General features: G+C 45.4%; 2 protein-coding genes across 3 annotated transcripts in view; one reads left to right on the top strand and one right to left on the bottom strand.

Annotated features, from left to right (window-relative positions):
* Positions 1-360: 360 nt before the first annotated feature.
* On the bottom strand, positions 361-8,179 carry MTERF2 (mitochondrial transcription termination factor 2). 2 transcript variants are annotated; one of them, XM_059816496.1, is made up of 2 exons: positions 8,164-8,179; positions 361-3,455 (listed from the first exon to the last, which is right to left on the bottom strand). In XM_059816496.1, exon 2 carries the CDS (start codon positions 3,442-3,444, stop codon positions 2,248-2,250), a length of 1,197 nt encoding a protein of 398 aa, XP_059672479.1. In that variant the 5' UTR covers positions 3,445-3,455; positions 8,164-8,179; the 3' UTR covers positions 361-2,247. The 2 variants fall into 2 exon arrangements, with proteins under 2 accessions (XP_059672479.1, XP_059672478.1); XM_059816495.1 differs by lacking the exon at positions 8,164-8,179 and adding an exon at positions 7,713-7,735 and having other exon boundaries at positions 361-3,475.
* A 3,893-nt stretch (positions 8,180-12,072) lies between these two features.
* Positions 12,073-15,107, top strand: part of CRY1 (cryptochrome circadian regulator 1) — a 38,686-nt gene continuing 35,651 nt past the window's right edge. Inside the window, exon 1 of the mRNA XM_059817274.1 lies at positions 12,073-12,230. Coding sequence (XP_059673257.1) covers positions 12,073-12,230 — 158 coding nt within the window. The remainder of the gene's footprint in view (positions 12,231-15,107) is intronic.

Here is a 15,107-nt window from a genome sequence, read left to right as displayed (position 1 = left end):
CAAGAGACGAGGAAGTGGATTTCAGCAATACAATGTTTTGGTAACAGGGAGCTTCCCTGAGGTTTTGTTGTAAATGAGTCCTGTGAATAAGAGAGAAACAGGTCCCAGGCATAGAGTTATGAATGAATTTTGGTCTGCTGGTAAAGGAGTCTTTCTGCTTACGCTTTTGTTTTGAAAGGGGAGGCGGAGAAATTGAAACATTCAGAATGGAAAAATGAGTTTGTGATAACTCAGGCTGTGACCCAATTAAGGAAATACGTCACTTTCCTGTTTTGTCCATTGCCACTGGAAATACTGTAAGTGATGGGAATAAGCTGTTTCAGGAACTTTAAAAACAGATACCATGTAGAAATGGTGAAACTAAATTTTCAGGGAAAACACTGTTCTGCATCTTGGTTTCCTTTTCATCCTAAACCACCAATGAGTTCTGTGGTTCAGCATTAGAGATTGCATTATGAATAGCTTCAGAGAGCTGAAATGCCCCCTTGTGTCTGAGGGGAAGGATGCTTTTGAATTCAAATAATACTGTGGTCCGCTTAATAGCTGAGCACTGAAGGACAGTCAAAAAGTGACAAAGGCAAGTTCCTGTGAATTTTTAATATGGTTTTCTTCCCAGTTTCCTCTTCAGAAATGATAATGTGTTTTGAAGAGTCAGCAAAGACATGGCTTAGTAACACAGCCTCATTGTGCTGGTGATAAGTGCCCCTTCTTGAATTCTCACTACTGTCACACATACTCCTACAAGAGCGGTGTTTACCCCCACAAGCTGCTGTCACATCCGCACTCACCTGCATGGCAGTGAGTTTAAGACCTTCAGCTGTTGAGACCTTGGCACTGCTCTAACCAGATGTTTCTAGCCCTTTCCAAGCTCACAGCAGATCATGTGGCAGGCTGTATAAAATCATCACCTTGCAGCCCACCCTCTAAACAAGTAATTCAATACCAGCTTTCCTCAGCAATTTTAAACTTCCCTTTAAGAAAAGGAACCCTGGACTTGCTGCCAAATTGTCTGTTAAAAATTACCTTGAAGAATGGCCTAGACTGTGTGTGTGGAGGGGGTGTGCAACTGTTTTTTCTCCTGCTGTCAAAAGGGAATGTGTATGGAATAGTTGCTTAGGAAAGTCTGTCTGAGAAATAAAACCACCGATGATCCTAATTCTATTGAGGTGATAGTCAATGATGCTACTATTTTATATTACCATTCACAGCCCATAAATGAAAATAAGTAAAATCCCCTCAGAACTTCAGCACTGTCAGATAGTAACTATTTTGAAAGCCAGCACTTGTCAACAATTACCATATGGTGATATCTGAGAAGCAGTGTCACCCATATATTTAGAAGCTGTGGCAGCTGTTAGCAAACCTGGAAGTCATTTTTAATCACCAGTGGTTTACAGACAGAGTTTTGTTACACCTAATATAAAAGCATGACTTTTTCCTTTCTCCTACAATCATTTGAGACTCACTTGAGTTTCTCCCTAACCTTTTCTCTCCCTGAGCCTTGCTAGAAAAGAAGAAATTGAAAACTAGACAGTAGCAACAAATGTATTTCCTCCTGCCCCAAAGATTTTGCAAAAGGAGTAAATTCTGAAGTCTCAGAAATGTAAAGGAGGTTGTCTTGTAGTTTCTTTGCATTATGGTTTGTACACAAATGTCCTAGGGCCTCATTGTAGCAGTCACTAAATAAAAATATGTCCTGCCCCTGTTCTCAGACTGTGCTCTAGCTAGGCTCTCCTATACAAGAAGTCAAGTCTGCTGAAGGTCAGGACCTGGGAGCTAGAGCTACTTTCTGTAGCAATAAGGAATGGAACTCTAAAAGAGTCTCCAAAAGTCTGAACCAGGGGATTGATGAACACTGCTGGAAGAATAACCCTCCTTTTCTCTTTCTCAAATAAAGATTGCACTAATCACTACCACAGGGTGGACTGTGCAGTGACGGAGCTGAAAATCCAAAGCAGTTAGTGCCCTGTTAGGTAAGGAAAGGTAACAGAACCAAAAAAATGTGTGAGGTACTCCCTGGGAAAAAAAGGCAACCTTTACCATAACCAAGTTCTATGGTATTATTTGAAAGCATTAGAAAGCTACAACTGTTCAATGAAGTTATGCCTAAGACCCACTCCAGGACAAAGTACAGTGTAAAACTACAAACTGGTTAAGATTACTTTTGTTTTGGCTCTTCTCAAAGAACCAACATCTCTTTTCTCTTTGATAACTTCCTTTTGCATAATTGAAAAGACAGCATTCAAATTAATCTTCAATGCTTATAGGAGCAACAGGATTAAAAATTGGTCTCTCCTTCTTTGATTGTATCTTACCATAATTGACTTCAAAATCTTTCTTAGTACCATTCAAGCTTTCTAGCGTTCCACTCTTTATATCATATCCCAAAGCAGAGAGTTTTTTAATTCGGTACTGAACAATTTGCGTTGTCAACTCCAGCACCATCGGTGTCTTTATAATCTGCGCTACAGAAATTCCTTCCTTCAGTAGTCCTTCAAGTCTTTCTTCCAAAACTGGAACAGAATAGTAAAGAAGGGCTGGGCATTTCAGCACTAGCTGTTTCAATTCTTGATCACTGCACTTAAAGACATTCTTGGAAAAAAGCATACTCTTCTGCATAGTAGTAGGAGTAAGTTGAAAAATAAAACCTTTAAGTTTAGACAGCAGCTGTAGAACTTCATGGTCAGTGAAACCATTCTTCTGGAGAAATTCCAAGTTCTCCTGGATTGTGGTGGAGGTATTTAATAAAATAAATGGATTTTGGCTCAATAGCTTCAGTATCCAGATCTTCATATTTGCATCAGAACCTCCTAAACTTAAATAATTTCTTTGTAATGTCTCTATCACGTTTTTGTTTTTCTCAACAGTATTGTAGAAAATACTGGGAGCGCCTGTCAAGAACCTGGTGATTATATTATTCTTAAGTCCCAACTCTTGAAAAAACAGTATATTCGCCTTCTGGTTCTCATGATATTCAGTAGTAAAAAAAGACTCTGGAAATTGCTCTATTAATTTAATCAACTGTTTTTCATTCTGGCATACTAATTGCCATAGAGCTCTCTGAGAGTTTATCTCTGCAGGGGTATGGAGAATGGCCTCTGGGCAACGTTCTAAAATGTTGGCTACAGCGATCTCATCTGCTCCCATTTCTTGTAAGATACCAGCAATTTCTTGAACGTAGGCCACATCCTGGAGAAGAACCCATTCCTTTAGTCTGCGTATTTTCTGAATGTCAACTGACAATCTGTAGAGACTATCAATGGTGTTTTTATTTTCCTCTCTTGATTTTGTATCAGTTGTGTAACTGGAATGTATTGGGAAGCTTCTGTTTGCTACTTCAGTCCATACTGATGAAAAATTCAATCCTGGGTTACAGTACTGAGATCTTGTCAACAGAAGAGTAAATGTATTTTTTGCACCATGAGTGACTCCTCTCAACATCATGGAATTCAGCCCTATGGAGAGAGAACAGCATCTGTAAGAAAACACATTTAAGATACAAGTTATACCTCATAATGTTCTCAGAGACACAGTTATTTAGACTGAGCCTAAGAAACTACTCTCAACAGTGTTTTTTGTTACTAGCACAAGAGTCAGCTTTCATGCAAAAGCGAGGGGAAAAAAATACTTTTGAAGGGTTAATGTTCTATTGGAGGCCTCACTGGAACGGTAATACGTGGATGTGACAGACCTAATGTGCGGGCAGCGCTCTGTCAATATAAATGCTTGCAGTCATACAAGAACCAAACTGTCAGCCATTTCCTGCAGCTAACATTGTTAATTACATTACAGTGCACGCGTACTGTATTAGAAGAATGTTTCATGCAATTTAATTTGACAGTAGTTCTACTAAATGAATTTTTTAAAAAGCAGCTTAAATATCTTTCTTAACTCTTCTGAATGTATTTGCTTAACTTCTCAAGCATTGTTTGGAGTGTGACTTGTTCCTTCATGTGTCAGAGACCCCCCCCGCTGCTCCTTCAGTAGCAGTTCATAGCCTAACTGCATTATGAAATCATTCTTGTTACAATTAAAGAAAAAAAACATCAAAACTTTTATGCATGTGTTTTTCACTATCTGAGTCTGTTAATTGGGTTCTCAATAAGCACACTGGTATTTTGGGGGAGGAAGCAAGTACACTGTGACATCTTCAGGCCTTCACTTGCCTCTTCCAGTACCTACTTTGCTACAGCTGCCCTTTGCACTGATGCCTTATTTCTGTCTCCAGATCACTTCTGTCCTTGCCAGCCACCCCCAGTAGGCAGAGAGTCCTCCTGGAATATGTGTGTGGCTTTGCTGGGGTCCATGAAGCAACCATAGGGTAGTTGTGGGTAACCCCATACCCCACCTTTGCTCAAACTGACTGCCAGGTATCACCAATAGCACATGCGCTGCCACCTGCTCTGCAACGGCTAAAGGAGCTGCAGCAGTCAAACAAAGGTATCATCAAGTGTATCTTTTAACTTCCTAGGTAGTGTTTTCGTAACAGCCTTTTGGAAGCACAGAGTGTGAAAGGTAGAATTGCTGGTCTGTGAAATACTCGCACAAATTGCTGCTGCTGGTAACATGCTTAAAACTGCTCAAATTGAAAATCAGAAAAAAACCACAATTTGTGCATTTGACAATTCTATTTATGCAACTGCTTTCACCTCTCCCAAAGTATAGTGCTTCAAAAAGTACATAAGTTAAATTATTTGGGCTTTTTTTTTAGGAGAGAAAAGACAGTTATCATCATGCAGTCTAATCTCCTGCATAACAGATCAAGAAGCCTATTGCAGGAACAGCTATACGAGACCCCTAGAATCTTCTTTATAGCCTATCTTTTAAGAAAATACATGGTTGGTTTGGAGAACTTAAGTGACAGAGCCTCTATCTAATTGCTAGGTAAGGTTAAATATTTCCTAGGGGTAAAATACTTTATCTCAAGAAAGTATACCTTTGCTTTTAAGTTGGTGTTTTGCAGCTTCTAAAAGAGGGATTCATTATGTTACTACATCATAAACTAACAGAGTAAGACATAAAAATAATTTCCTATAGGCAAGCTTACGTCATTAACAGAAGCTGTTTATTGGTAACTTGTTTTTTTAGTGTTATTTCAAATCTCTGTGGCAAAATCTGATTGCCTAATGAAGCTGCTTGTGTCATAACCCCAAGGCCAATGATTTTATCTTCATAAACTTTGTGACTTGAGAAGTGATGTCCAGCAAGCTCCACCACAGAACAAGCGATTCTTCCCAATAGCTCTGAAAGCACTCTAAGTGTAGGTAAGTCACAGACTTCTCATGTGTTGACCTTTCCATGTCCTGAAAAAGTGACTGTTTCATGGGGACTGCAAACTAAAGCCTCTCCTCCACAGGGAATGACACAACCACCTGTGTCTTAGTACTCTGAGTTTCTATTGAATTTAGTGGGTCCAGTCAGAGTAAGTAAATCTCTGAAGGATCGGGGCTTTCTTCCTTAATGCTTCAGCTCAGCTGGAAACTGCCAGCAACATAAAGTATTGTTAAAATTGTTTGGGATGTCAGATGATACTTCCAAAGTACAAACTGGAAAAATAACTAACCGTGACTTTTACTTCAATGTGTAATCCTGCTGTTAAACGAAATTGCCTTGTGAGTAATGCAGACTTAAAATACAGTCATTTTATCTATTATAGAGCTTTTAAAAAATTCTCATATAGTAAATTGTTCTCTTCCAAGATATGACATGGAAGTGATTGTTATGTTCACTTAAAAGAAGCTTTATGTTGTCTGAAAATATTTGACATCATAGTCAATTTTTTTCTTGTTGTTAGTGAGGATCATCCATGCAGAAACTATAAAAGGAAGGAAAACTTTATTTGCTGAACCGCATTTGACTGGGGTACTCAGAAGCCCTTATAAAGCACTAAGCAAAACATAACATGCAAGATAAGATGAATGGATTTTAATGTCATGGTGTTCTGTAGAAACTGGGAAGATTTGGTGTATTTCAGGGTCCACAGACGACAGCGTCAGGTTTGTAGGGTATATAACCTACTGCAAGAGTTCAGAGTTCTCTTAAAACTCATGCTGGACTACTGTTCTAATATGCAGGAACCCCACTGTAACTTTTTACACATTCACATTGCTGTAAATCAATTGAGAGATTAAGAAAAAAACCAGCCAGCTTAGATGAGATGTTTGCTCTCACTGCCAGCAGCACCCTCTTATTGCCAGGTGCCATAACAGCAACAAGGAAGTGAATTAATGTCTACTTGGAAGTTATCTGTGATCCTGCTTGCTAGCACACCTGCAATGACCTATATAGAGTCAAGGGGTGTTGTAAGTTTCATTATTTAATGAGACGCCTTTGTATATCTTCCATAGGAAATGGATACTAGGATCAACTGGCTGATTCATCCCTCATTTAATTTAGAAATTTTGAATTTCTGAATGTGTACTTTGAGACTCAAATCTCACTTTTTGAAAAATTAGCAAACCAACCTCTTGCTTCTGTTGTATATTTCACAAAGTCTTTCACTGAAGAGAGCAACAGTATGACTATTACTGTATGCTGATCATTACCATTCTTATTACAGCAAACTGTAGCCAGGTCTCAGTAGGCTGTAGAGGATTAAATGAAACCACTAAATGCCTAGATTGAACTTTGAATTAACCACACAGAGTAGGTATCTACCTAGCAGAGAGCAGTGTAGATAGGTGAATAGCTTGTGAAGAAATCTGGTGCGGTAATAGGTAGCAGTTTTGTAGATTAATGCATAGTAAGAGTAAGCAGTCACACTTTTGCACTTATAGACAAGAAATGAATCTCTGCTTCTGCATCGCTAGTGGAAATGAGGTAAAGAAGGATTACACAAATACACTAGAAAAAAAACTGTAGAGGATCCTCGGATGATCCAGGTTGGAAGGGAGCTCAAAGCAGGGTCAGCTATGGGAAAAGACCAGGCTGCTTTGTCCAGTCTTGCAAACCTCTGTGGACGGAGCCTGCCCAGCCCCTCTGGGCTGCCTGTTCTACTGCTTGACCATCCTCACGGGGAAAAGGCTTTTGCTTCTATCTAGGAAAGGAAACACATCCAAAAAAAGCTTAAGGAAGCACAGCACTATTTAAGCCAAAGGTCATCAAGTGGTGTGTTTAGTACAGAGAAAATGGAAAGCGAGCAAGCAATCACAGCCTGGTTGCCTAAGCCTGGCCACCTGGACGCTCCCTATCCACACCCCCCCGTTCTCTCCCTTTGGACTCCGCGGCGGGGTGGAGGGGCAGGAGGAGGCTGTTTGCCTGCAGCCAGCCCGGGAGCTGAGGGCGGGAGCCCGGCAGGGCTCTCCCCATCCAGCCCCGGCCCTCGCTACCGCAGCTGGCTTCTGCCGCTGCCGCCGAAGTCACCCGGCAGCAACGTCACTCGCGGCCTGCAGCGAAGGCTCGCGCCCAAGGGTTTCCTTCCCAGCCACCCACCGTTCAAAAAACACGCGGCTTCTCCTTCCGCATCCCGGCCCGTTTATCTTCAGGCCGTCGTCATTGTTATGACACGTCCGCATCTGTCGTCAGAGCACGGGAGGCCAAACATAACGTCAGCGGCCCGCTAAGGGCGGCGCCCCGGCTGGGGGCCGCGCCAAGGCTTCCCTCACCGGCCGGGCCGCCGCCGAGGCACCCGCCGCCCCGCACCCCCAGCCTCCGACCCCGCAGCTGGCGTGAGGCGGTCGGGACCGGCCCAGCACCCCCGCGCCGCGCCTGACCTGCCTCGCCTCGCCGCCACGGACCGCCGCGCTAGGCCCTACCACCGGTGCCGGGCGGGGGGGAGGGAGGCTGTACCATGTGGCGGCCGCGGCGGGGAGGGGCCGGTGGCAGTGAAGCAGGGCTATTCAGCCCGGGTTTGCAGTAGAGAGGGACTTTGCCATCCTACAGCTGTGGGTCGAGTGTGCTGCAGTTCGTGTCCTGGTGCGCTCTGTTCTTAAGCAGTGTGGTAAATGGGCTTGCACCGTCTCTTCAGCACGCAAAAGTGCCTGAGGTTCTTCCACTCGTTAAAATAGACTTTGTTACAATTAGAAATAGTTAAAGGTGGTTGGATTTAAACAGTTTTCAACAGAGAATTCATGTAGTAAATAATTAAAAAAAAAGTATTTTGGAAATCAATCATTTTGAAGTATCACAATAGCAAGGAAATGAACATTTCTAAAATTAGGCTACTTGAGTGCCTGTGTTCTGACGGGAAGAAGATGAGCCTATCGATTTGGTAATGGAAGTGGTCTGTTTCTTCTCTTTATCCAGAACTGAAGTTGAAATGACGGTGCTAGTGGGGCCTCGCGCCCTGCGCAGCACGATAGTTGTCGTACGCACCCCCCAGGAATCAAAGCCGTACTGCTCCTGGTACCAAACGTGTTAACCTCTGCAAAGACACCTCTATTCTTCTTGAAGGCAGTACCCTGAAAAATCTCCTCAGGATCCAATTTGGATGAGAGGCAACACTGATGTGATGATGGGAGGCTGGGCTTAGATCAGTGTATTTTCTTCCGTATGATCACTGCACTTACTACAGAATAAAAGAATGACATTCACATACATAATCATTGGATTTACAGTGTTTTGCTGGTGGTGTTCCAGAAGTGAAATGAGCTGTGATGGTGAGAATCATCTTCCTCTATCTTTTTTTTTCCAGCTGTATTTACTTTATTTCTCTTCTAAACTTAGAGTAATAAATCAGCAGACACATGAATGATTTCTAGACTAGAAAGATTTTTTCTAGGCTTGTTAGGATTTTTTACACTAACTCTGGGTCTGCACAATCACATCCTTCAGAGAGTGAAAATCAGTACTGTAATCTCCGGGATCACTTCTTTTGTCAGCTACAGTTTCAATAGTCTGTATTTGATCTGTGAAAAAGATCTAATGAAGAAGAAAACTGCTAAAGAAAGAAACCGTGCTCTGTGAACCCAGCTCAGGCTTGGTCTCCTACATAACTGCTGTTTCAAGAACAGTTAACAATGTTTGTGAATATAAGTGACGTACAATTATGTTAAAAACACGTATCTAAAAAAAGCTTCTAATTTGTAATACACAATGTATTGTATACCTACTTCTTCATGGTTTTGTCATTTCACGCCTTCATGTTACCTTTTTTCCCTTCTAAATCTTCCCTACTCTCTTGATTTTTGCGATCGCGGTCTGGGCTAAATTAGCTAAATTAGCAATAATGTTCTCTAAAAAAGTTATCCACAAGAGAACACAGCAGTGAGGTTTACTTGTATGAGTTCCTTGATTAACTGTGATTCTATTTTCTTTTTCTACTAACTTGGAGAGACACTTCCCTTGAGATTTGACATTTTAATTAACGTATTCTTCACCTTCCTTCCACTTCAAAATCAAAAACAAATGGTCTAGCATGGAAGGTATGGCTAGAGTCCAATGGTATTTTGATGTAATGATATGCTAATGATATACCACAGTTGTTACTTAGTCTGTAGTGACAAACGGCTTATAGACTGATGGTTTTCATGGTTGCAATTTGGTTATGAAACCGTAAGGCCTAGTGAGGGAGGGCTGCTTCCACCTCAGTATTCCCAAGAAGGCAGATCAGTTGATGCTGGATTTTATTCACGGCCATCTTCAGTGTCACAGCCTTGTAAGGAGCTAGCAGGCAACATAAGTAGTATGAAAAAGCAATTTAAAGGTTTGAAATCAAAACTATATTGTGAGGTTACTTTTCTTGCAAATAAGGAATCTTCTTCTTCAATGTGCTCAAAAATTATAGAATTAGAAGGAGTTTGATGGAAAGTGGTCATTAACTACCAAGATTTCTTTTTCTATTTTATTTCTTTGAAAATTATTCACCAAATATTTGGCATTTCTTAAGAATAAAAACAAAAAATCAAGAAAGGAAGAATGTATTTTGTATTAATTGAGAAAACAACGCTCAACTTTACAATGACCCAACTGCTCCGGGTTTTGAGTTGCAGCACGGGTGTTGACAGGATCCCGTACGTTCTTCTTGGACCAGAATGACAAGCTGTGGAATACGATGTTCCACATATGACAAAGTAATAATTGAAAAACTCGTAATGATTTATGCTATTGTTAAAGTCAGTGCTTAAGAATAGTTCAGCCTCCACACTTTTTAGAAGAAAATTTTGTGTAAACCCAAATAGAAACCAAATGGCTGGGGCCTTTGCTGCTAGCATGCCTTGATCATTAATGACATTTTATTAAGTCATTCAAAGTGAGGGAAGACAACACATGATGCATGTCTCTGTTGACTTTTACTCTCTGTGTATCTTAGCAGAAAAAAAACATTTTGTAGAAAGAGCACCTACAATTCTTAAAGTACTGTCCTGTTCTGGGATTCTGTAAGTCAAGAAAAGTCAGTACTGTTGATGTGAGTCCTCTGCCTCTTCCTTGAGAGCCGTTACTTCTCATGAGACCCCTCTTGCTGTTGCTACTCACTTGTTTGTGAACACTCTGGAAGTTGTAGATTTGAGTTGCAAGACACAGGTGGAGGTTTATTTTCAGATCTGCATCTACAGCTGCCCTGTTAAGACTCGAAATTGCTCTACTGAGTCCTATCAGTGTGACGCCTCATTCACTAGTTAGCCATGCCTAATGGCGAACACGAGGGAAGGTGTAAGGAGACCTGCTGTGTCGGCAGCATGCGGACGTTGGTCTGAGCTCTGCAATTAGAAGAGAAGACGTTAGCTATACAACATTTACTAATAATGACTTTACTAAAAGTGCTAGAGAGACCATTTTAACTCATCCTGCTGCTCAGAACTCGCTTGGAAGTGTGTTTGCTTTCCGCGGCGCTGCACGGCCGAGCTACCCTCTCTTGCTCAGCGGTTCTGTTCCAGCTCTTTTGACACCACCTCGGGACTGTAGCGGGCAGCGACAAAAACACGCTGCGTTTCGTAAGCAACGGCACGCATCTTAGACTGAGATGGGGGGGGGGCGGGTGGGCAGAGGGGGACGTGCGAGGACTGAAACGGGGTGAAGGCGGCCGCCGTCCCCGTGCCCGCCCGGCCGGGGCGCGCCTCGGCGGGGGCCGCGCACAGACCGGCACCCGGCGGGGGCTGGGCTCCCTACGCACACGCTTACATAAGCGCCCCGCCTCTGTCCCGCGGGATGGGGTGCGGTGGAATGAGATCGGCCGAACCGGACCGGACCGAGCCGGGCCGGGCCCCATCCACACGCGACGGCGACCCCACCACATCCACGCCGCCCGCCCCACCGCGGGCGCCGTCAGGGGGCGTCGAGAGCCGCCCCGCCGCGCATGCGCAGACCCCGCCGCGGGCGCGCGCAGGGCGCTATACATAACAGGTCAGCGGGCGCGCGCCGGCAGCTGCGCGCTCCCCCCGCCCGCGGTGGCTCCCGCGCGTGCGCGCGGGCGCCTCCTGACAGGAATCGGCGCCTTCAAGAGCCTCCTCGGAGCCCCGTGCTCATCCGGGTCCCGCTGCGTCGAGCCGGGGGGGGGGGCCGCGGTCTCCTCCCCCGGCGCCCCTCCCCGCCGCGGCCCACCACCTCGCACCGCCCCGGTGGGTGGGATTCCTGCCGAGATCGCGGGCTCCCCCGGCCGCCGGCCGTCCCGCCGCGGGAGCGGGGCCGCTCGCGCCCCGCATCTCCCCTCCCCCCTCCGCCGGTAGTAAACACACTTCAGAAACGTGAGGGCCGGCTGTCACGTGGGGGAGGGGCCAGCCAATCGGCGGCGAGGGGCGGGGCGGCCGGCGGAGCTCCGGCGTCCGGCGCAGAGTCACAGGGCGAGCGGCGAGGCGGCGGCTGCCGGCTGGCACGAGGCGCGCGCGGCTGGCACTCACGGCCGCTTCCTGCGGGCAGGGGGGGCCCCACCGCCCCGGAGCGACCGTCGGATCCTGCTCTCCCTCCCTCCCTCCCTCCGTCCGTCTCCGCTCTCCCCGGCGCGGGGGCTCCGCGGGGTGATGTGTCCCCGCCGGGCAGCCGCCGCCGTCTCCGCCGGGTCCTAGAGCCGCCCGAGGCGAGGCCCCGCGGGCCCCCTGCCCCGTTGCTCGCCCGGGCGCCGAGCGGCGGCGCCGCGCCATGAGCGGCCCCGCGGGCGGCGGCCGTTCCCGCTGAGCGCCCCCGGCCCGGCCCGGCGGCATGGGGGTGAACGCCGTGCACTGGTTCCGCAAGGGGCTGCGGCTCCACGACAACCCGGCGCTGCGGGAGTGCATCCAGGGCGCCGACACGGTCCGCTGCGTCTACATCCTGGACCCCTGGTTCGCCGGCTCCTCCAACGTGGGCATCAACAGGTGGCGGTGAGTGCGGGGCGGCGGGGGGCGGCCGGCGGGGGCCCTAATCCCCGCGTTATGTATGCGGTCACGCTGCCTCCCCGCCATCCCCTCCCCTCGCCGCCCGATTGGGCCGCCGCCAGCGCCGGCTTCCCTCCCTCGCCCTCCCCGCGGCTCCGGCGGCGGTGTTACATAGCCGGCCCGGGCTGCGGCTGCCGCGGCGGGGGAGGGAGGGGAAGGAAGCGGGGAAGCCTCTGGCGGAGTGCGGGCCCGGGCGGGGCGCGGGGCCGCGGTTTCCCGGGGAGGGGGGGTTCTTGCCGCTCCCGAGGGCAGCGGTTCCGTGCCCGAGCGCGCCCCCGGTGCCCGCCCGCGCTGGGGCTCAGAGCGGGGCTCTTGCGCGGGGCTGCAAGTCCCGGGAGGAGCAGCCCGGAGGGCTTGCTTCACCCCAGCACCTCTGGGCAGCCAGAAGCACCGCGCCGGCACGGGGTGACTCCATGCTGGGAAAAAAACTGTTAAGCTGCCTGATTGGTTCAAAAGTAATTTCTCGGGATATCTTTCCTGCAGCGAAGGGTAGGTAGCGTCCCTTTCCACAGCATGCAGATCTATTCCTACACCTTCTAGCCAGGTGTGGTCCTACCTAATACAAAAATGAACTTTACCGTGGAGCTGTGACTGACGCTTCCATGCTAAACGTGTGCCATAATAAGGCGGAGGTTAATGGGACTGCTGCGCATACTTATCTTGTGAGATTACTTCAAACATCACTAGGGATCTGAAAGCTGTTACCCTTTTAAAAGGGTTGATAACGCAGTAGAGCTCTTGTATCATCTGTCCATTCAATGTCAGGAACTTGAAATGCTCGTGAGCTTAGCCTGCCCAGACTATGATGCTGAGAAGAGTTGCCTAATTACGGAACAAGCATAATGAAACTTGGCTTAACACCATGATGTAGAAGAATGACAAAGTTGAGATACTTTGGGTTTCAGTTCAGTTTACTTCTCTTCAAGGATTATTTCTTTCAGATTTAATAATTTCTATCCCAGGTCATTAAATACTTTACCAGCAAGGTAACTTACCTTTGGAGTTGTGGGTTAGTTTTGGTGGGTTTTTTTCCAGATTTTTAGAAGTTTTCCTATGGTCCTATTTCTGGTTTTCAGAAGATAGAAATACTAAAAATGCTTTCTGTGAACTTTAACTTGACGGTTACTCTGTTTCCACTGACAAAAATAATGTTCATACCACTTAAGAATAATAATTGTTAGATACTTCCCATATCTAAGGTTCATGACATATGTTTCTTTTATAGAGGCTTTTTAAGTTGTTTGTTTGTTTTGAAGGGGATAGGTATTTTTGAATAACAAATCCTGACTTTTGAAGAAAGAAAGCTCAGAGGTCTTAGTTTTATGGATGAAGCATGAACTACTACTTAAGTTTTAAAAGATTGCATGCAGTTGGCCCAAGTCTAAATGTTAAGGAAATCACATGTCTTAAGAATACTTCAGAGGTTTCTAATGTCTTTTGCAATTGAAATGCTAAACAGTTTTTGGTTATATTCTCTGAGCTAGTGAATGATAGACAAATGTGAACTTTGATTCTAGTAAAAGGAAGTTCCTGTCTTCAGTGCTACTGCCCTGGTTCTTCAATGATCGTTAGCTAATACAGTCCTTGAGTACCTTTGTGTGTGATATATTTGGTAGTTGGTTTACTTTAACAGTGTTCTCAGTGATCTAAAAGACAACTAGTCCCTGCACTGCATTTTGCATTTGAAGAGAACCATCTTTTTTTAATTGCTGGTTAGAGGGGCTGAGTTTTTGGTGGTGTGGGCTTATTTATTTATTTTATGAAGAGGAGCGTTTTTCTTTTAGTCCTTTGTTGTGTGCTTTCACACACCACCGCCCCCACCACCACCCACATTCCCCCCCCCCCCCCCCCGGAAGATCTCCCAGAAGAAGGGTAAATTACAACTCCCCTATCCAAAGCACTTCAAACAATCTCCTGGGACTCAAATACCCTCAAGGCGTATGCTGCACTTGGATTTGAGTATGAAATTTCGCTGCCTTCATAGCCCAGTTTTGTGAGATCTTCAGATTTTTTCAAGTTTAAAATTACAGTAACTTTATTATAGAATAAGTGGCTGCTAGAGCTGTATTTTTTATTAGAGTGATCCTAATAAATTCTTATTTATATGAACAGTTACTAGTTTTGAATGAATCTATTTTAGGTTCCAGCAGTGAGAAATTTTTAACCAGTGGTAACACACATTTGCAGTATGCACACACAAGACTTACAATGTGGTATTTTAGTTTGCCAGTCCTGTTCAGCACTTGCAATTAATAATCAAGCGCTTTATCTCCTTGGTCACTTGATGACCGTAAGCAAGATCCTTGCTTACATGCCTGTGGAGTAGGGTGTTGAATTAGTAAAAAATATTTTGATCAAGATTAGGAGCAGAAGCCCTTCAGCATTTGGAACATGAGTCAAATTTAGTCTTCTGGTGTGAATTTACAGTGGTCCTTTCTTAGTTTCAATTGATTGACACCAAGAGTTTATGTTCTGGTGAGTGCATGGTCCTAATGCCTTGGGCAAAACTCTTGTCTGTCGAAGTATGACTAACACAATGGATATGAGGAAAAATGGTGCAAGAATACAAGAAACCAGGACGTTTAGTTTCTTGTCAGAAGTAGTATTGTCCCTCTGCAGAGTCACCAGTTACGGTTCATTTTAAAAAATGTGTTTTACATCTGGCAAATAGCAGCTTTTAATATGTAGGTGCTTTCTGGTTAACTTTCCTCTTTAGACAGTCGTGTAACACTCGTGAACTAATATTTTTGTGTAATTGCACTATTGAGCAAGTCTAATTACTAAGCAGTCACATGGTCTTACTGACCTCTTTTCTCCTGGCAT

The sequence above is a fragment of the Gavia stellata genome, chromosome 4, assembly GCF_030936135.1.
Source record: "Gavia stellata isolate bGavSte3 chromosome 4, bGavSte3.hap2, whole genome shotgun sequence".
In the NCBI taxonomy this organism is placed as follows: domain Eukaryota; kingdom Metazoa; phylum Chordata; class Aves; order Gaviiformes; family Gaviidae; genus Gavia; species Gavia stellata.
This window is presented reverse-complemented; position numbering and strand designations above follow the sequence as displayed.

Excerpts from the sequence above, each read along its gene's own strand:
- MTERF2 (XM_059816496.1), bottom strand. The coding sequence starts at position 3,444 with ATGATGTTGAGAGGAGTCACTCATGGTGCAAAAAATACATTTACTCTT.